General features: G+C 34.2%; 1 protein-coding gene across 2 annotated transcripts in view; it reads left to right on the top strand.

Moving 5' to 3' along the window:
- Window positions 1–16,642, top strand: part of XRCC4 (X-ray repair cross complementing 4) — a 223,476-nt gene extending 206,834 nt beyond the window's left edge. For both annotated transcript variants that reach the window (XM_076008154.1, XM_012784379.3), the window contains exon 8: window positions 16,036–16,642. In XM_076008154.1, coding sequence (XP_075864269.1) covers window positions 16,036–16,147 — 112 coding nt within the window. In that variant the 3' untranslated portion in view covers window positions 16,148–16,642. The remainder of the gene's footprint in view (window positions 1–16,035) is intronic.
- The last annotated feature ends 6,993 nt before the right edge of the window (window positions 16,643–23,635 follow it).

Raw genomic sequence — 23,635 nt, forward strand, 5'->3', positions numbered from 1 at the left:
ATAGAGTTTGTAATCTGACTGTAAACACCTTTTGTGCTTTAAGAGGTATTTGCTGTAAATGGACCTGCTTTTAATTTCACACATTATAACTAGCCAGGTAACACATAAGACTATGTTGTTGTGAGCAGAATTAGTTTATTTTATGTTATAGTCATTCTCTAGTGATGTAATTATAAGTAATTATAAAATGTAATCTCATAGAGATGATAATCTAAAGAAGCAGAGTTCAAGGCAAGTTTCATGAGGGGTGTAGCTTTTTGCCTGTGCCTTCCAGGGTGGATAGAATTGGGGCTCATAGGAATGAAGGGAAAGATACTTGAGGCAAAGGGGGAAAAGGGAAAGAAGTATTGGTTAGGAAAATGGAGAAGACAAGCAGGTCTGAGTTCAAGTCCTTCCTTAGCCAATTTGTAAGTTGTGATACCTCCATGAATCACTATAATATCGAAGATTTTGTTTTCTCATCTCGAAAATCGAGACTAGAAGGACATAGTGTTCTTGTGACCATTACACAAATAAGGAGCTTAATACAGTCTTCAGCATAAGGAAAACATTTAATACTTTTATTTAGCTATTACTCTTAGTGATACTTTAGCAATTATACATAGACTTTCAACAGAATTTTGAATGTTGAGCTCTAAAAAACATAGAAGGAAGCTCCAGGCTATGTGTGAAGATCTAAATTTTCTGGTTAGAATTCTTATTTGCACAGAAAAAAGGCAAAGTCCTCCTCTTTAAACAGTAATATTTTTCTCTCTTAAATTATTCCTTTCAATTACATGTGTGGCAGAGTGAAATCAAAGTATAACCATCTATACTGAAATTAAAATATCAATGTCATGATGTATAAGTTTGTTTTTTAGTCCTTTTATTTACCCTCTGCTTACTAGGCTTAGAAACATTGTGGGCTCTAACTTTTTCTAAATCCTGTGAAAAATACCTGTTTGCTTTATTTCCAAGTTAATAGTAGCCATTTATTTCAGGTGTAAGTAAGAGTGTGACCTACACATTTACATAAGCAGACAACAAAACACTCATCATCTGTAATAGATGAGATAACCTAATCTAATTCCTCAAGGTAAATGAACATTCCCTGTGTAATATATATCAGCTACACCTATGATATGTAGTAATAAAACTTTTTATGACTTCCAAGTAAGGGGTTGGTGGGGAATGGTTCCTAAAGAGAAAAGTAAAGAACTTCTAAATCACTTTTTATTTGGTAATATGCAAGTATTTTACTAAATACTCTCTTTATTCCCCCCAGATTTAATCTTCCTTTCCAGGTTTATACAGACAACTACTCTGGTAGTTGCTCCCACTGTGTCTTTCTATCTATGAAGTGCTTTAATCTTCCTATGGTAAAAATCACATTGTATCAAAATACAATGTCCATTTAAAAAAATTTAATTTCCAAGAAGGAAAAAGCATATATATTACTTTCTTAACTCTAAGCTCTACTTCTTCCTCTAGCATTCCTATAGGACTAAGAAACTTCAGGAATTATAGTGTTATAGTCAACTGTTTTCAATTAGAATCAAATAGACCTGTTGCCTTAGGAACATTACCTAGCAAGAGTATACTCAAGGACGTTTATTGAAATATGATTTACAATAGGTTAAATTGTTCATAATTTTGACTATGAATCAATAAGTTATATTTTTAAGGTACCTCAATGTAACAGAATACTATGAAGTCATTAAAAACAATTATGTAGCCCTGTAATTATTCACAAAGAAAGGTATTCTCCAACAAATTATTAAGGGGAAGATGGTACAAAGTACTTTTCATAATATAATTATTTTTAAAAGGCTATATATATATGTATATCATGTGTATATATAAATAAAAATTTAAAATAATACACTAAGATATCAACAGATGAAGGCAGGATCTTTATTTTGTTCTCTTTTTTTTTCTGGATTTCTTGAAGTCTTTATGTGCATATACTACTTCATATACCAAAAAATAAATGATTTTTATGGTTACTAACATCCACTGGGATCTTAGAGGATTTAGAATTTCTGTAGTATTTGAAATCCTAGTCTTCTTAAGAAGTGATAAAGGAACTTCATTATTAGTCTTTTCCAAATTTATTTTAGATAGTAACTATTTCACCCTATAAAATATTTATTTGCTTATGATTTAACATTCAAAGCAAATTAAGGAGAGGAGATAATACAAATAATTTAGATTCATAACTTTAGGTAAAACCTAAAATCTACACTATTCTCTTTTGTCCTGAGAGTATAATAATAGAATTTTGGATCCAGAAGGGACCTTCACATGCAGAAATAGCCTATTAACCCACCCTACCTAAATTTAAATATTTGCATTTAGTTTGTCTAGATTAGATGGGTCTATCATTATTTTAATAAAATAAAATTTATGTCAAATATAAATAACTTTTCCCTTAAGTAGTGACCTGATACAGCAACCAACTCCATTTTCCTTATAAGAAAAGTTGCCCAAGAATAAAGTTATTGCTGTTATAAATAATTTACTTTTAATCGTTAACTATCAAGTATTTTAAGGGTTATGGGAAATTACCATATAGTAAATACTGAATAGCATTTTATATGTAACATGAGAATTTTTATTCATATATCTACAAATACAAATAGACATTCTGTAAGGAAAGATGTGGTACTAGCATTAGACTTGAAACTTAAAATGGGTTTTTAATCCTATAAATCAGTGCTTCTTACATACTTCATTTTAGCATGTTATAATTAATTGTTTAAATATATTTTTCATAAAGGAGAGTAGTTTTGTTTTCAAGGAGAGTAGTTTTGTTTTATCTTTCCATCTCAGTGGCTAACACAATGCCTGACACTGAGAAAATAGTGGTTGAAATAAAGAATGCATTAAAAAAACAGGTTCTTAACAATTGAGTTGACTATTAGTTAAGTTCTAATGATTACTACTTTCCAATAGTTTGTGGAATAGTCTGAAAAACTCTGGTATTTTAAACATTTATAAAAAATGTGTTCCAAGTTTAAGATAAGCTTTTTTTAAAAAAACAACTATTAAGTTGTAAATCTTCTGTATATGGAAAACTACACCTAGGCAACAATGATTCCTACCTTCTGGAAACTTATGTTCTTACAAATGGGTTTTTTAAATTGTTCCTTCTAGTCCCTTCCAAATTTCTTAGTTATAGAAAAGCGTTCAGTGATAAAACAGGAAATATCAAACATCCTTTTTCTTTTATGATATGACATATATGGGCCTATTTTTACAGAAAGCAATGAAAGGATACACTTTAGACAGCCATTTACAAGAATTAAGAGATTTCTTTGTTTACCCATCTGTGGAGGTCCAGTAACATTTTGCGAGGAGCTTTGAGGTTATATATATTTTAAAGGAAATTATGATCAGACTGTAGAATCCAGAGAAATACTTTCTGCCTGTTCAGTTTTCATGGTTGTCTTTTGAGGCTGCATGTGAATTTATGGATGACAACTTTCCTAATTCCAAACAAGTGTTAGAATTTCTTGGTTTAAAATTTTAATTTCTGTTTATGCTTTCTGATTTTTAAAATCTGATTCTCCTTCTTGATTTTTGTTTTGTTTTGTTTTGTTTTTTTATTTTTTGAGACAGAGTCTCACTCCCTTGCCCAGGCTAGAGTGCCATGGCATTAGCCTAGCTCACAGCAACCTCAAACTGCTGGGCTCAAGTATTCCTCCATGCCTCAGCCTCCAAAGTAGCTAGGATTATAGGATTACAGGCACCTGCCACCGTGCCCAGCTAATTTTTTTTTCTATTTTTTTAGTTGCTTGGCTAATTTCTTTCTATTTATAGTAGAGATGGGGTCTCGCTCTTGCTCAGGCCTGATCTTGAACTCCTGAGCTCAAGCAATCCTCCTGCCTCGGCCTCCCCAAGTGCTAGGATTACAGGTGTAAGCCACGACACTCGGCTTTGATTGGTTATTGATTGGGAGATTGATGGTAATAGTTCCCTGTTCAGAACAGGGGCTACCTTCTGTGCAGAATAAAGGACATACAGAGCTGAAGATTTTCTTTCAGCTTTGACTTACTTGCATTATTAAGAAAAAGCATGATTGCTTATTTGCCCTATTGTTTCTCAATAGCCAGATAGAAGAGGTTTCAACTGACAACCTTAATAAGACTTTAATAGTAATAATTTAATTAAACTTAAGCTAATAAAAAAAAATTCCAGCTAACTAGAGTCTTCCAGAAGTTGGGTTCTGAGTGTATGTGTACTTAGAAGTTGGCCAGCATTTGTTAATAAGACTTTTAGCCACAAGGATTAAAACACCATTCATTTAACCACAACTTTCCCTCCCCAAACATTCCAGTAAAGTGGGGTATTACTAAACATCAATGGTGTTAGTGTGAACTTGTAAGTATATAAATTTATAAACATCCAAAGCTACTTGGAAAAGTAAATAATTTGTTACTTCATAATGGAAAGTGAGCTAACTACTGGGTAGCAATACTTGCAGAAATTAAAATTTCCTTGCTAAGCCATAAATGAGATTTAAATATTTTTTTCTTTTCTTTTTTTAATTTCAGAACATTACAGGGGTACAAATGTTTTGGTTACATAAATTGCTTTGTATTGTTTGAGTCAAAGTTATAAGTGCACCCATCACCCAGATAATGTACATTGTGTCTATATTGTTGCGCTTTTGGTCTGGAATGGATTATCGTCTGCATAAATTGTATATGAGACTATCTATAGCTTTTTTCACACTCAATTCTAAGAGAAAAAATAGGCAAATGTCCTCAACAAGAGGCTTTTTAATAAATTATTCAATAGAAACTCAATTCTTTGTTCTAAGTAATTAAATTCTGAATGAAACAATGATTGTATATTATTGTCCCTGTTCTCAACTTACTTAAGATGTAAGTAACAAAGATGTGCAAAATTAAACTCTGTGGTTGATACTCCTTCCATTGAGAGGTGATTTCTATGTCTCCTCCCCTTGAAAATGGGTGAGCTTTTTCACTTATTTGTAATCAGTAGAATGCAGGAGAAATGATGCTGTGTGATTTTCAGAGGCTAAGTCAGAAAAGGCAAATTTGTGCTTAGAGCTCTAAGCTTTTATATAAGATATCTGACTACCTAAGGCTTCTAAGTTCTAAGGAAGCCAAACCACTGTAGACTCTCCAGTAGCCAGTCCTAGTCTTCCAGCCCAAGTACCAGATATGAGTGAATGAGTCTTCTTTCAAACCCAGCCTCTTTCAACCTCCAGCTTTCCAGGGCTAAGGCCCTGACACCATGGAGCAGAGACAAGCCATCGCCACTGTGCCCTGTCCAAATTGCTGTCTCACAGAAAATATGAGCACCACTAAGCTTGGGGTGGTTTATTCCACAGCAATTGCTACTGGAACAAAGACCTACTTGATTTAGGATATACTCTGTGTAAAGAGGAGATAATGAGCTTCTTTCCTGGAGGCTTCACAGAAGCAGTGACATTTGAACTTGACTTTGATTGATGAGTAGGAATCTACTTAATAAAGAAGGTGGAAGAGTCCTAAAGCTGAGGAAACTGTGTAGAAAAGTATGGGCAGTAAGAGAGAATGGTGTGTTTGGTGGATGACAAGAAGTTTGATGAGGAAGAGCATTGGATAGTTAGAGCCAGAATGGTGGGTATGAAGCTAGAAATTATGCAATGATTTTTTTTCTATCTATGCCAAGGGAATTTCAACTGTAGCCTTGCAGGAGTGAAAAGTAATAATCAGGTTTGTCTTGTAGAAAGGTGACTGACTATCAGCAGTGTGGAATATGGCCTGAGGGGAAAGAAATGAAAGCCAAGAATAGTAAATAGTTATATAAGTAATTCAAGTGACAGACGGTTGAGGCTGAGATATATAGCTTTCTTATAATAGCAAAATAAAATAAGTTAGATAACAGTGGTTGTTTGAATTTTTTAATTATTTATTAAATTTGTACGTTCAGGGCATAATAATTAAAGGCTACAGTCAATCTTGCATTTTGGCCAATTAAACCAATGCCTTTAAAAAACATTAATTTTGGCCGGGCACGGTGGCTCACGCGTGTAATCCTAGCACTCTGGGAGGCCTAGGCGGGCGGATAGCTCGAGGTAAGGAGTTTGAAACCAGCCTGAGCAAGAGCGAGACTCTCTACTATAAATAGAAAGAAATTAATTGGCCAACTAATATATATAGAAAAAATTAGCCAGGCATGGCTAATTAATTAGCACATGCCTGTAGTCCCAGTTACTTGGGAGGCTGAGGCAGGAGGATCGTTTGAGCCCAGGAGTTTGAAGTTGCTGTGAGCTAGGCTGATGCCACGGCACTCACTCTAGCCTGGGCAACAAAGTGAGACCCTGTCTCAAAAAATAAAATAAAATAAAATAAAAGACATTTATTTTATTAAACTTGTTAATATTTCTGAATGAAATGGAAAAGCTTCTTCTACTATGAATTTTGGAGAATTATGATTGTAAAAATATCATTTTTATATTTTTCTTAAGCCATTGATTACGGTAGAACATTTAAAGAAATGAGACTAAATAGTATCAGTTAGTGCACTAACGGAACCCTCTGTTATATTGAGGGTTTATTTATACTCCCACAAAATAAACATTAGTTCAATATAAAGTCCTGAAAAATTGGTAATTTATGTAATCATAAATATTTCACAGTGAGAAAATGTATACAGTGTGCTTAGTTAATACAGTTATATGAACATGATACACAACTGTAGTCAATTGCTTTCTATACAAATTTGGTTGACTTAACATTTGAGATTACTTCATGTATTTTTAGTGTGATACATAAAAGTTTAGTACTGATATAAACATTTTTATTGAAATCATAGTACCATACATGTAAGACTTTTCTTGGTCAAAAAATGTTGGATAGGTCTTTCTCCAGTAATTCTGGAGATACAGACTATATATCCTCTATGGCTTGTGCTGCCTCATCCTATACAGCAAGTGCTACCAATTGTGGAATACAGTGATTTGTCTTAAAAGCATTCAGCCTCCATATACATTTTGCTTTTACTTTACAGTTTGGTTATATTTTAAACATCAACTGAAAAGTTTAATCTTTTTTATTCAAAATCAAAAGCTAAAGAATTGTATAAATTACTTCATCCACCTTCTTCCAGTGCTTTGACTCCTTTCTGACATCTCTCTTTAAAACAGAACATCTCCTAGAATTTGAGCAGTGACTCTCTTTATGTTCACCCCTAATAGCAAGTTGAATTAGTATATCTTGTAAAGAAATAGTTTTTCAGTTTGTTAGTTTTACATATTAGTTGTATGATATTCATATGAAAGGTATTATATGATGTTGGTAATGTTACAAAATAGTCTGTCTTTACAAAGTCAGGTTGTGCAGTCATCCTTAGTCAACCATTTCGTGGAAAGTTTAGGGAAATATTCAGTAGAGCACTAAACCTAGAATGAAGCCCTTCTAAGCTTGTGGCCCTGTGTGACTGGCAGCACAGGTTCCACGCCCATGATGGTTCTTTAGCGGCCTTACTCTTTAGAACTGATGTAGTGAAACAGCATTCTGTTTTGTTATCTCCGAGACAAGTGCTCCTGTAAGTATGTATTTCGGGGGAGCTTGGCAGCTCAGTATTACTCCTCCCTTAGGTTGTTTGCTCATTTTTTATCCCAAGTCTCCACCTCAGTCTCTGATCCATGATAGGCACTCAGTAAATATTGGATGTGTAGGTGATGGGTGACGTGGTTGCCAGCCTGTCTCAATTATTCTGCTTCAGTTAATCTCTAGATAAGACTGAACGTGTGGGGTTTCTTTGAGCTTCAGGTCATATTGCCCTGGCTTCACAGATGCCTCTTCCAACCAGGTTGGGGGTTTCTTTCAGCTCTACGTTTTGTTGGTCCTGCTCTTAGACTGTTTCAATATTCAGTCTTCCTGGAATGTATTTAAACTGGTAGATTGGAATAACAATTGAGCCCTAAAAAAGTTAAGGCTGGAGTGGTAGACAAAATAATGTGTCATCCCCTCCCTGCCCCAAAGAGGTCCTTTTCTTAATCTCAGGAACCTGAGGATATGTTAGACCACAAGGCAAAGGGAAATTAAGGTTGCAGATGGAATTACAGTTAAATATCAACTGACTTTAAAAATAGTGACATTATCCTGTATTACCCAGATGGGTCCAATGTAATCACAAAGGTCCTTAAATGGAAAAGAGAGGTAGAAAAGGAGAGTCAGAGAGCAATACGACAAAGCAAAAGCAAGCAAGGTCAGAATGGTATGATGTGGGAAAGAGTCTGTTTGCCATTGTTGGCTTCAGAGACCAAGGAAGGGAGTGGCCTCTAGAAGCTGGAAAAAGCAATGTGACAGCTTGTCCACTAGCACCTCCAGAGAGGAACGCAGCTTTGCCAACATCTAGATTTTAGCCCAGTGAGATCCCTCTCAGACTTCCTACCTCCAGAACCGTAAGATGATAAAATCGTGTAGTTCTAAACTATATTATGGTAATTTGTTGCAGATGCCATAGGAAACTAAAACAGTTGGTCCCACACTATGGTGAAACTATCACTCCTAGCCCTAGGTTCACTAGAAACCACTAACTTCGTAATGGTATGACCGTGTGCCCGTGTGTTTTCCACTTTTCTTTGTAGCCCAACGTAGAGTTCTGCCACCTTTTTCTGTATTTTTATTTTCCTTTATTGGACCACTAAGCTTTTGGGTTCAGGCTAGTACATGCTGTTTTCCTAGGGAACAACAGCCTATTTTAGAGAACACTAGTTTCTTGGGTTAATGGTGGAAGGATTGTGAGAAAAGAGGCTTCTGCTGCCAAGTTCATTTGGAAAATCTAGGTTAAACAAGCTTCTTTTTTCTTAAAGCACTTAGAAAAATATAATCTATATATAAGGGTTTTTTAAATAATATTCCAGCAGTTTAAGAGAATATCTAGCGAAAGATATCTCTGTCTCTCAGTCCAAATTCCTCTCAGCCATTAACATTTACTTGCATATCCTTCCAGAACCATTCTAGACATACAAGTATATATACACACATACGCACATATCCATAAATACACACACATGTTTAATGTACGTACATACACCCTAGTTTTCTACACACACTCTTCTATACCTTGCTTTCATTTTACCTAACAATTTAATTAACAAGTTTATTTATGGAAGAAATTTTCATAGCTCTTAATATATAATATGCACATGAAACACTTATAGGATTTAGTGGAGAAAAATAAATATTTCCCAAACATTTGGACTACAACTCTCATTTTTTAGAGAGTATCTCACAAAACAACTTTTTGAGACACAAGGCACACAACCAAGCTGCCTTCCTAAGAAGAAAAAAGAAAGCATCCTCTGGAGTAGAAATAAGATTTAGTTACCCCCATACACTGGTATTTATTTTAAAGTGAGGGAAACCAAGGCAAAAACTCTGTCTCTGTCACCAACTTACCTGCCTGCTCGCTTCTGTGCTTACTGCCTATGTGGCTTTGGGCAGGTTTCTTAACTTTTTTGTGCCTTCTTTAGGAATTTAACTGAAAATAACAAATGCAATTCCTTTTATTTGCCATTTTGGTTGCCAGAAATTTCAGCTTCTCTTTCATTTTTCTCAGGCTGATGAAATGTCATCTCGGTCTAGTGAATTCCACACAATATTCAACACTGGTTTTAGCGAATCCTGATGACTTCAGTCTGTTAATTTATTTAGGAGATGTTTTTGGTTTTTATAAGGTCAACTAGAAATTTGTAAGCTACTTTTCCCAGTTACTCTAAGATCAAACATTTTTTAAAATACCAACATTTTGAAAATACAGTGATAACTTTGGTGATGTCAAATCTTTAAGCACATTATTTAAAACCTTTTCATTTAAAAGATGTTTTTATAACTGAATTTATTCCATAATGAGAACTCTGTTAAGGTCAATATGATAGCTGTCTAGTTACTTAATAGCAGCAAGTACTTGATACTTTGGTTTGCTGTTTTTTGAGGTCATTTTAAAGGTTTAATTAATACATCTTCCTCCTAAAAAAAGAAATTATTAGATATTTGGCTTCTATTATTACCAAATAATGACTTCCTAGCCAATGCTCAGGTTGCCCTTACCTGACCTATCATCTTCATTCCTCTTCCCACATCTGAGCTTTATCCCAATCCCAGAGGAAAGTTAGAGATGAGAGGGGGATGCCAGGGAAGTTTGTGGCAAAACAAAGTTGTATATACTTTTCAATTTTAATATGAGAGAAACAGCTACCTCCGATTGCCCTGCCTTGGTGGATAAGCAGGAATTGACCATTTGCTAGATTTTTGTTGTGACTGTTGCAGTCCAAGAGTTTGAGACATTGTTTTTCCCCAAAGAAAACATTGACTGTTCTTGTCTGTAATAAATCATGAGCATAGCAGTATCCTTCCAGACTTTTCTTCTCAACTCTAGATAATTTATAGTGGATGAAAATAATTTACCTAAAGTGTGTTTACAGGTTTAGCAGTCGGAGTTATACACAGAGCCAGCATTAGGGTGGCAGGTGGACACAGCGCAAGCTGTGGGCACACAAAATAAACTTGCCCTGGGCTTCTGTAACAACACTGCTCCCTGGTTCTCCTTGTACCACTTGAATCATTCCTTTTCAGCCTCCTTTTACTCATTCTCCTCTCTCTTGATGTGTGCCCCTGCAACTTTAATATTCTCTAGTATTCCAGACTAAGCCTTTTTTCTCTGATAGACTCTTCTCTGGGTGATCTTTCCAACTTACTCATTTGCCTTTAGTGGCCAGTGACATGGCAGTGACTGTCTCTGTACAGCTAGTCTAGTCCTCTCTTCTGAGCTCTATGCCTATATAATCATATGCTCACTCAACATCTAGCTCTGTTTAGATATCCCACAGGCATTTCACACTCACCAATTATGCCTAATACTAAACCTACTCCTCTTTTGTATAACCAGCTTCACAATAGCCATAGCTACTAATACAAAATGCATTAATGAAAACACTGTCATGGAAGAGCAAATGAGATCCATAACGATTAAATATATATATGCACAGATACACTAACACATACTGCACACATGTGTGCGTACACACACAAACACCATTGTTCAAAGAATAAAATAATGCATAGTTTGCATGTTTTTTAACTTTAATTAAATAGACTCATACCATGTGTGAGTCTATTTTGTGCCTTGCCCTTTTGCTTAAAGTTATGCTTGAAGATTCATGCATGTGTATAGATGTGTAGTTGTCCATTGTATGAAAATTCAATACTTTATTTGCCTGTTTTCCTGGGAAGAGATATTTGGGTGGTTTTTAGTTTTTCACTATTATAAACAATACACTTACGATTGTGTGCATATCTTCAGACAGGTACATATGCAAATGTATTTCTAGGATATATACCTAGGAGTGGAAATGCTGGGTTGGGGGTGCACATGTCTTCATATACTTTGGCAGTTATTGCCAAATTGTTTTCTAAAGTGGTTTCAAATGTTTGCAGTTCCACCAGAAATAATTTTTCTAATTATTCCATATCCTCTGAACTCCTTGATATTGTTATACATTTTAACTTTCGCTAATCTGGTGTAAAATATTTCACAGTGGCTTTAATTTGCATTTCCTTGGTAGTTAATGAAGTTGAGCTTATCATCATATGCTTATTTACCCCTACTGTCCTTCCTTCTGGGGAGTTTCTTTAGTCTTTTGCCCTATGTTTTTAAATTATGCTGTTTTTTTTTAATTGTTTGTAGGAGTGCTTTGGATACTAATCCTTTATAAGTAGTGTATGTTGCAGTACTGCCTTGCAGTTTGTGACTTATTTTTTCATTTTCTTTAAGATATCTATTGATGAATAGAAGTACTTCTAATGTAATTGAATTTATCAACCTTTATCTTTCTAGTTTTCAATTTCTGCCTTAAACAAAAAACTTCCTTGTCCCAAGATACTAAAATCATTCTCTTTTCTTCTAAGTTTTAAAATGTTGCCTTTGTCATTAAGTGTTTAATTTACCTGTAAGTGTATTTTATGTGTCTTGTGCAGGTAGAGATATAGTTGGGCCACATAAATATTGATTTTTGATTTTTAGAACCATTGTTTGTGTCAGAAGTCAAGTGACCATGATTCTTTAAGTGTCACAGTGCCATTAATCATTAAACATTTTCCTGGACCTCTCTATTTGCTGAGGTTGGTGCCTTGACATGTTGCAGAAATATTATTCTCAGAATATGTTACAAAATGCAAGTAATTCACTCCAAGCAATACTAATACTTCTCATTTGAATAAGAAAAGATTACTGTTCCAGCCCTGGTCATAATATTTTAAATTTGCCTGAGAAAATGTCCTTACAAAATTAGCTAATACCTGGAAATATCATTCTAAAAGATGTTGGTAATTCAACAGGCAGAAAGTCAAAAGAGAAGTCAGTCAATCATTCATTCTAACATTTTAAAGAAACTTTCCTTCCTTGGGTGAAAGTTCTTTTTTTTTTTTTTTTTGCCTAATGTAGCTTTTGATCTCCACTATTCATTGTTAGATGACAGTAGTACAAATTTGATTCAAGTTCTAGTGTGTGTGTGTGTGTATTTCAATGCACTGTGAAATCAAACTAATAGAACATAGGAATCTCTGTAATTATATTATTGAGAACACAAAGCATCTTTTAGTGAGGCTGTCGTTATCTAAAGAATCTTCATTGTATTCCCTTTATTTGTAAAATCTCTTAATGCCTTAGCCTTATTTAACTTTACAGTTTCTTATTCTGTCATTTGCTTTTCCTCTTTAATGCACATTATTCATGTATTCCATAAATATTTTTTGAGAACCAGTATTTTGTAATTTATTTGAGCATAACTGTCTCAGAATTTAAGAAATTAAAGAGCACCCAAGATCATTTATAGTAACCCTAACTTTCCACAAATTAAATGAAGAAACTGAGGTCTAGAAGGTTCAGTGACCCAACCAAAATCTCCATGTGATGAAGCATAAATAAAGATCTCCTGGCCCTGGATCCAGAATTCCTCCTATTGAACCATGTTGCCCATGGAAAACTATCTAAAAATCTATCTGAACCCTAAATATTGATATAGTTTTTATAGAGATTCCTAAAGGGAGAAATTACTCTTTGTGGACAAATTATATTATAGTTCTTAACTCTAAGCTATTTATAAAATTTTTAGGATGAAAAGACACATTTGAAAAACATTAAATAAAGTAAAAAGTTTAACTGAAAGCTTTCTGATGGTGTGAATCATGTGTTACCTTTATCATGTTTATTAGATTTTCCTAATACAGTGAGGGGTTCAAAGTACACTTTCAACAAATACAGCATTGATTAAATGGAAAAAACTATATATTGAAATATAGGATACAGACATTAGGTACTCTAAATGATCAGAGGAAAGAAATATTATCCTGAATGTGGAAAGTCAAAATAAAAAGTCTTCGTGCAAGGTTTAGAATTTAAACTGAGACATAACTAATGACTGTAATTTAATTAGATAGTGAGGAACTCCAGAGTTTCAAATCACTAAATCACTTGTTTAGTTCACTTTCTATTAAGACTTTAGATATAAGTTCTATGAGTTATTTGCTTTTGATTTACACCTCTAAGCACAATTTCTGAAACAAGCGTGCTCATGAAAAAATAAGGTGATAAATATGGTAAAATATATGCATAAGGATATTAACTGTTGTATTATTTATAAGAACATTCGAAAATGGAACCAACCTAAAATCTCCCAGTGGACTAATGGTTAGTATGTCCAAATGAAAATTAATGATGAATGTAGATCAGCATGCAAAGACATCTCTAATAAATTGTAAAGTTTTCAAGCTGTAAAACTATAAATGTATAGAATGATCCCATTTCTTTAAAAAAAAGGTTGAAAATACAAAAAATGCAAAATAAGATAACAGGCATTTTATATTCCTTTTTATACTTTTCAGGATTTACAAAAAGTCTTTTAGTAAACATTCATTACTTATAAAAATAAAACTTTTTTGTTTTGTTTTGGGGAGAGTTATAAATATATTCCTTTCACTTACCATGAATATGAAATCTATAGAACTATGATCTCTATCCATTGAATAACTTTTACTGAGCACTTATTATGACAAGACACAATGAGCAAGAGTCAAAGTCTATTTCCTAAACTCCTATGACTTTAGAAGGAGATGAGAATCATAAATGAAGCACCACAAATCTATTCTTTCAAACTCGTCACTTCAGAATTGTCATTTTGTCCTAAGTTGATTTTTTAAAATGAAATTGACAGGCCTCTATGTTCTGATTGGACAGTGTCTAGACAATGAACAAAATTATGAAATTTTTCCATGTCTTGCTTTTTAATTGAAATAACTCAGTTATCTCTTTTGCCTAGGAAAAATAAAAGCACCTCTAAGATATTTAGGGGCAGACAAAAATGTTTAATATATTTTGAGTTGACATTGAAAACCTGTACTTGTAATAATTATACTTTTATTTCACACTGTATCATTTTCTCCCCCTATGAAATATATTTTTAGATATTTAATTACATGTTACAATAATTATGTCTGTATTTATTGTTAATTTTAAAATTGCAACTCCCAGAGGGTAGTGCTTGTCATCTTAACAGTACCCTAATGCCTAACACCTGGGCATTCCCGTAGTGGTAATACTGTCTGAACTTGGCTTGCTCAGGATAAGACAGAACATGTCTCACATCTAGTGGCAGTCAATTTTGGTTAATTGTATGCAATCAGACAGCAAAAAAGGACCCTGTGGTATATTAATTTCTAATAGTATGTGAAACTAAGTATGGGTACAGGCTTTTTAAAATATTCATCATCTAAACATACTTAACATTTTTGTGGTTTAGTTGGTTATTCCTTTATTCTGCTACTAGCAGAATCTCTTATGTAGTTTATGTAGTATTAGCAGGTAATAATAACAGTTTCCAAATGTTTTATAGAAGTATATAAACATTGTCATTTACATCAACTAATTTAATCTTTAGACTGCCTCTGAGGCAGATATTATCTCAGTTTTACAGGTAGAAGAATAGTATTATAGTTCAATTAAACGACTTGCTTAAAGTCATATAGCTAAAAAGAAATAGACCTAGATTCAAACTTGTGTGTCCTGACTTCAGGTCCCAGGCTTTTCCAGCTCTACCATGCTGCTCTGACTCCTCCCTTACCTTCAAAGTTGGAATTTGGGGAGTATTACTGAGTATTACTGGGTTGACTCAACCTAATCATAATTATCCCAGAAGCCACCTCTAATTGTGGATATTAAACATATTTTATTTAGGTTTCATGGAGAACCTCTGACAAGGTTTATACAAGGTTATTAATGCACATTCCTCAGCTTTACTTCTGACTGAGCTCCATTTTCCTACAGTTCACTCTTCCTAAGACAAGTTAACAAATCAACAATGATCAGGGCAGTAAACAAGCCTATTATCATAGGACTCATGGAAAATATTTACATAAATATAGAGGGCAATCCATTGAAATGGTAACTGCAGTACTGAACCTGAATAAACTTCAGTTTATTAAATGAAGAAATGTAGATTCAATAAATGAATGTGGATGAACATTTCATCAGCAACTGCTATAAATATGAAGAGTCATTATTAGTCATCTACCTGCATATAATCAACTCACCCCTAAAGGAAATTCAGGTGATCAGAACTTTTTGCTACTAAGAGATTAAAATGCATTTTAATAGGTACAATTTAAGGAAGCCAAAGGAAAATGTAAATCGTGATGAAATCATTAAAGGAATAGCTTGAAACCCCTTCTGTATCATGGCAGAAAAGCACAGAGGATAGGATATTTTATTTCTCAACCTTGATCATGAATATTGTGGTAGACCCTTGAAATTTCATTAGCTCAGCATAAAAAAATTAATTCTAAAAAAGGTAAAGAAATTAAATTCCCTTCATCTCTTTCTTTATAGTTAACAGCAAGAGCATAGGGAAATAAATCTGTAAACCAATTCTGAAACAGGATCTAACTGTCATTTTATTTATATGTCTCTTCATTTTCTTTTACTCTATAATGAAAGTTTTTAAAAATAAAACTATCTTGATTTTCTTTTTAACTCTAGACTTGATTCTTCACTACCTGAAACGTTGAAAAAGGGGCACATCTCAGCTGAAAACATGTCTTTGGAAACTCTGAAAAACAGCAGCCCAGAAGACCTCTTTGATGAGATTTAATAGTCTCGAAAAAGTACTTTGATGTTCACTAGACCATGTTTTCTATTCATTTCTTAAAAGTGAAAAAGCAAAATTTCAACTTGGCAGCAGCTATTACTGCACCTTATAATTTAATTACATACACACTGAGTTGGAACTGTTGTGCAAAATGGATTATACATGTATATGAAGATATGATTTGATGACAGTGGTACATTATTCTAAACTATTCATTCAGCATGCCTATAATTACATAAAATTTCAGACTTTTTGTTGCAAAGGACACATTTATAGTAATCATTCACACATATCATATGTGGTAGTTGTCTAACATCCTGTCTAGGAAGATTTTGGAAATAGGGCAAAGAAAACATCTTTTTTAAATTCTGCAGTTCTTTTTGAATAGTCATATTCTGAACACTGATATTTGAGCATTTTTACCTGTGTGATGATGTATAAAATATACTTTTAGTTTGAACATAAACAATCTGGTAATAAAATGTTTAATGCATTGAAGATTTTGTGTTATTAATAGAATGTTTTATGTAGCTTAAGTTTTTTCTTTTACTATGATAACAGGTCTTTACAAAGTGGTCATTAATCAATATAAGTGTAATCCCCTTTGTGTCAAAAAAAAAAACATATTTTTCAGTGATTGTTGATAAAAGATTTATCTTACACATACAAGAGCCCTCCTTGAACATAAGGACCTTGTCATTTTCACTTATCTATCCCCAACATCTGGCACTATTTTTTTATATTCATTATTTCTACTTCCTAACTTCTCATTTTATGTTCACTTTTTCCCAATTTAACATCCATTCTTTCCACACTACTCAAAGTTAACAACATCAAAGTTAACGATGACCACCATGTTGCCAAATCCAATAGTTTCTCCACTCTCAGTCCTCATCATACTAAGGCTCTCAGTGCTTTTGATATAGTCAATCACTATACATTTTCATCACTTCTGCAATAGTATATGCTCTTTGTATTCTTCTTTCTTTCCAGTGACTAATTTTTTAGACTTCTTAGTTGATTGCCTCTCCTGTGCTCAACAGTTAAGTGTTTGATTACCCTAGGTTCAGTCTTCAGCCCTCTTCTCTTCACTACCCACATTGTCACCCTAGGTCACCCTAGCTTGTCTGTAGTTGTAAATCCCCTCTATACGCTAATATCTCCAAAATTAGCATATTTCTGTCTCTAGTATAATTATATATATATATTATTATATAATATATATTATATATGTGTGTATGTGTCTATATATGTGTGTATGTGTCTATATATGTATAATTTATCATTTATCACAAACAAGTTTCTTAAGCTTTCTGAAAAATTATTTTTTTGTATCAAATCTTGAGACATCTTAGTATCTCTTTTCAAATACAGATGAATACATTTATCTTCTTAAACCTGTCTTTGGATGTTTTAGCAAATCCAAAGCAGAAATTTGATTATCCCAACATAATTTCTTCTAAAGTCTTCCCTATTCAACAAATTTCACTACCACTTACCCAGTTGCTTCAAGCTAAAAACTCAATAATCCTTCTTTGAGCCTCTGCTTCCCTTTTCCTCTATGTATATCCTTTAATTTTTACCTCCAAAATACACATTGACTTTATCTACCTGTCTCACTCTGCTACAACTGCCTCCTAACTGGTCTCCCTGCTTAATCTCCTATTCCCCTGCAGTCCAGCCAAAGTGAATTTTGAAATCTTAGATAAGATCATTTCTTTAAATGGATTAAAACCCTCCAATAGTAACCCATTGCCCTTTGAATAAAGTCTACATCTTTACCACGGCCTACAAGGTCTGATATGATCTGGCTTCTACCTACCTACCCAGGCTGATTTCTCGCCTCTTTCTCTTTCCTTGCCTTGCCCCTTCCTGTCCCTCAAGCAGGCCGAATCCCAGAACAACTGTACTATTTGTTTGATCCTTCTGCCTAAAAGGTTCATCTTCACATGGTTGGTTTCTTCTTATCTTTCAGATCTAGAACAAAATGTCATCTCCTCAGTGGTACTTTCCCTGAAATACCCTTTTTAGAGTTGTCACTCTCTGTCCCAATAGAATTTTTTTTCACTTTGCATATCACTGTCTGGAATTATGTTTTCATGTCTCTATCTCCCAATAGAAAGTAAGCCCCATCACAGCAGGGTCATGGCTATCTATCTCATCTCTCTATCCCCAGTACCCAGAACAGAGCTGGATTCATAGAAGCTTAAAAGTATTTGTTGAATGAATGAATGCATATCTTTTACATAGTAGATACTCTAATATTTCTTTCATTAAGTTGCTAAACCATTTTGAAAAGAAGCTCATTGAAAGATTGAAATTTAGCCAGATGATTTGATACAAAGAAATAGTTATTCAGAAATCTCAAGTACTCCTTGTGATGAATTATAAATAATATACAGATATATATGCATGCATGTAGGTTTGCCTACAGAGCATGAAAAAGAAAGATATTACATGCTTCACACTATTATTCATATAGGACAGGATTTAACTAAGTCAACAGGATAGAAAAATATTTGAAATTTTTAGCATTTTAATTTCTTTGATGGCTTACATTTACAAGGAAAATTTTAAAATTAAAATTTAAATATATAATTATAAAATATAAAATTCTATTTAGTCACATTGGAAATTCACATTGGATAATATTGAACTTGGTATTATCCAAAATTTACCTTGGATCTTTCCAAGGGGATTTTGTACATGAAGTACCAAAATCTCAAAATAACATTATCTTGCCCAGATACACCACAAATGACTATCCAAAATCAACATACAATTCTGTGTGTGTGTGTGTGTGTGTGTGTATTGAAAGAGAAGAAGGAACAGAATTTTGTCTATTAACTCACTGGTGGTGATACAGGGATGGTAGGGAAAGTGTTTCTGAAGTAATCATAACAATATAGTCTGTAAAATTCATAATATTTAGAACATTTTGTTTATAGTCTTCTAGGGCAGTGGATTTTTTCAACCATTGCTATATGTCAGATTGATTCAGTTGGTTAGAATGGAGTATAGCAAGCCTATAATCATGGGTTCCTCCTTTAGTGTGGAGAAATTGAAGACACTATTTATTTTATATTTATTGCCTTATATTGATGGAGATCTATTGATTTGGTACTAAGATGTCCAGATCCTGTCATTCCAAACAATGTTTTTTTCCTCACATTTTTCCATTGTTTATATCTAAAATAGATTTTTACAGAACATGAAAATGGAAGGCACAAAAATTGAGTTATAATGCAACCTAGCTTTTTTGACATTATTATTTTCATCTCTAAGACAAGCAGATTACATTTCCAAAGGTTTTTTCAGCTTAAAATGTATGATTCTTGGTCCTAGCATCAGAGGGTATGGCTCGGGCCTCATTAAGGAACTTCATGAAAGAATAAAATTCCCCTCTGGCGAAGAGATGTCTTTATTACATGATTTTAAAAGATCAGGAAACTACTTTCGAAAAGTTTTTCTTAGTAGCCTATGACTCAAATTTGTAAAATACAGGACCCTGTGTTTTGGAGCCAGAGAAGCTCTTTATTGAGTAAGTTTGATTCAACAAATGTTTATTAAGGATCTGTTATGCACAAAACACAGAACTGGACTGTGTATAGAATTAAAGAATAAATCCATCTATTCAACAAGTATTTGTTGAGTATTCATGCCAGTCTCTGTTCTGGGCACTAGATGTGGCAGTGAATAATATAGACAAGTGACCTGTTGCTGTGGAGATTATATTCTAGTAAATGAAACTTTGGGCCTGCTTTCAAAGAATGGAGTATGTGGAAGGGGCTTGCATTGAGAACTGATCAAGGAGGAGTAAGATACGTCGCATAAAGAGAGGAGCAAAAAGTTAAGAGCAACAATTCATAGAAGACAAAAAAAAAAAAAAAAAAAAAAAAAAGCCAACTGGGAGATTAAGAGAAATTGGAAGGGACTGAAGAGTGAGCTGAGGTTGGGTCTGTCTGGCCAGGATCATTGGAGAGTACAGAGCTCTCATCAGAGAATGCTGTGGGGGTGGCATGGGGTTGACGCCTAAATCTGTAATTGTGAATCATCAGGATGAAGGGGTTGAGTTCACACTCCTAAACACCCTTGAACAATGTTGCCCAGGAGTGTTTAGGAGTGTGAACAGTGATATCAATTATGTAAAGAAGACATGTCAAGAATTGAGCTCTGCAGTTCTAATTGGCAGTTCCTTGGGGAGGTATGGGCTACCAGAAAACTTCAGGTCATAGGGCCCTTCCTGGGTGTGCAGGAATGGGAAAGGAAGGCCAGTCGAGGGGCCTCTTGATAGATAGTGCCCAGAAGGGCAGCCAACCCTCATCCTTTCATGTCTGTCTCATTCTTGCACTAAGTATTATTTGTAGAATCTGGTTTTAATAAAATGAAATTAAATAGCTGACATCTAAATTCATGAAAGGCCTCATGATTTACCTATAAGTCAGGAAACACCACAAATAGTTACATTTTTTACTCATTTCAATGATTTTTTTAAGGGATAATGATATAATCACAAAAGAACTATTCATGCATCCATTTGTAACTATTGTCTGAATTTAAAATTTTCACTTCTGATCTGATACCTTTTAATAAATGCTTTTTAGGAGGGCAGATTTCATTTGTAAGTGTTCTATGAACTAACCTGAAATGAATTTCTCTATATTTTAGTAATTGGAAAGAGATACCTTGAAAGAAATACATTAGAACAAGCATTTTGTGGTTGCTTCATTAACTGACCATCTACCATCTCTTTTCCTGACTCCCAACTCTCTTTCTTGCCAACTCAGAAACACTCCCTAGCCTACCTTAAACCCATTTTCTCCCTTTTATATATCCACATATCCTCTCATTTAACCACTATTTTCCTCTTGTTCTGATTTTCCTTTCCTATAATTGAATAAAATTCAATATGAATGTTATTGTTCATACGTTGATTTTTCTTACTTCTTTCAGAGGCCTTTCATCCAAAAATCTCATCTCACAATCTCACCGACAACTAAACTATCTAGATGAGGGTCTCATTACCCCCAAAGGCATTTGGTTCTGCAGGAATGGAGAGAGCCGTACAGCTATTTTGATATTAGGTGTTTCTATTAAGGGCAGGAGCAATTTTAGTAGCCACTGTTCCAGTAAATGGAATACAGACTAGTCCTGAACTACTTACTTTTGATTCAGGGAATCTCTCCAACTTAACTTCTATGTTAGAAATAACACAGCCAGTCAAATTAACATAGGTGGATTAGACAATTCATATGAACTCTGTTCGTATAAGACCCTTCTAGCAATCTGTCTTACCTTGGATTCCTCTAAAAGTTGAGCCTGGGACAAGGACGTGTATGTAAAGGCAATCTCACAAAAATCAACTCACGCTGGATAACAGACTTAAACCTAAGGTATGAAACTATTAGAATTCTAGAGGAAAATGTTGGAAACACTCTCCTAGACATCAGCCTAGGCAAAGAGTTTATGAAGAAGTTCCCAAAGGCAATCACAGTATCAACAAAAATAAATAAATGGGACATGATTAAACTAAAAAGCTTCTGCACAGCCAAAGAAATAGTCATGAAAGTAAACAGAAAACCTACAGAATGGGAGAAAATTTTTGCATCCTACATATCCGATAAGGGGCTGATAACTAGAATATACTTAGAACTCATGAAAATCAGCAAGAAAAAATCAAATAACCCTATTAAAAAGTGGGCAAAGGACTTGAACAGAAATTTTTCTAAAGAAGACAGAAGAATGGCCAACAAACATATGAAAAAATGCTCAACATCTCTAATCATCAGGGAAATGCAAATCAAAACCACAATGAGATATCACTTAACTCCAGTGAGAATGGCCTTTATCAAAAAGTCTCCAAACAATAAATGCTGGTGTGGATGTGGAGAGAGAGGAACACTCCTACACTGCTGGTGGGACTGCAAACTAGTTCAACCTCTGTGGAAAGCAATATGGAGATACCTTAAAGCGATACAAGTGAATCTATCATTTGATCCAGCAATCCCATTGCTGGGCATCTACCCAAGAGATCCAATGACACTCTACAAAAAAGACACCTGCACTCGAATGTTTATAGCAGCACAATTCATAATTGCAAGGTTGTGGAAACAGCCCAAGTGCCCATCAATCCAAGAATGGATTAATAAAATGTGGTATATGTATATCATGGAGTACTATTCAGCTCTAAGAAACAATGGTGATATAGCATTATATCACCTACTTATATTGCTTATATTTTCCTGGTTAGAGCTGGAACCCATACTACTAAGTGAAGTTTCCCAAGAATGGAAAAATAAGCACCACATATACTCCCCAGCAAACTGGTATTAACTGAGCAGCACCTAAGTGGACACATAGGTACTACAGTAATTGGGTATTGGGCAGGTGGGAGGGGGGAGGGGGGGCGGGTATATATACATACATAATGAGTGAGAAGTGCACCATCTGGGGGATGGTCATGATGGAGACTCAGACTTGTGGGGGGAGGGGGGAATGGACATTTATTGAAACCTTAAAATCTGTACCCCCATAATATGCCGAAAGAACAAAAAAAAAAAAAAAAACAGGAAAGGAGGAAAAAATAGCCACCTCATATGCTCCATCCCACCAGGATCTTCTGAGAAAACTTTTGAAAGTTTTGTTAGAACTATACATGCAGCCAAAGAAGTGGCTGGTGTGGAGAAGAGACCTAGAGGATTATGAAGTAGTGTACAAGGGGTATCCAATATAGTAGCCATGTTTGATGCCACATGACCCAGCCTCATGTCCCAGCTCTAAACAGAGTTGATTAGATCATGGGGAAGAAATGTCCTGACTAACTTGGGTGAATGGCCTGACTAAACTTGGCTTCACTGAAGAAGCCAAACTAGAAATTAGCAGAGAAATCTGGTTATAAGAGAGAGAAATGAGAACATTTACATACAGAAGCAGAGTACCTTGGGTCAGATGAGGAGAGTAGCCAGTGCCTGGAGTGGCCTCAGTCCTTATGGATTCCCCAAGTCAGTTCTAGTACACACATATTATTAGAAATAACTATCTCCTTTTCTGAGATTGCTTCTCTAAAACAAACAAGAAAATACCCAACTAATAAGGAAATAGAATACATTCCTCCAGAGAAGATTTCATTTATTTTCATTATCTTCCAATAACAAATTTTTTAGTAGTTAACACTACCATTAAAAGAATAATTTGGGAGAACTTTATATTGGCATAGAAAATTAAATTTTTGAATATGATAGGAAAACAAAATCACTTTTATAATTAAAATTCATATAATTTTTATAATATAAATATTTAAATTAATTAAAATGCCAATTCATGGAGCTAAGGTCTTCTATATATTAGATGTGTCTTATAATCACTGACAGATTAAGTGATAGTGTGAAATCACTTAATCACCTCAAAGGTGATCACAAATCACCTTTGATCTTTGGCAACATATATAATGCTATAAATTTTGTAATTAAAAAGTTTAAATATGAGACCTTA

Source organism: Microcebus murinus, chromosome 11 (assembly GCF_040939455.1).
Source record: "Microcebus murinus isolate Inina chromosome 11, M.murinus_Inina_mat1.0, whole genome shotgun sequence".
NCBI lineage: Eukaryota > Metazoa > Chordata > Mammalia > Primates > Cheirogaleidae > Microcebus > Microcebus murinus.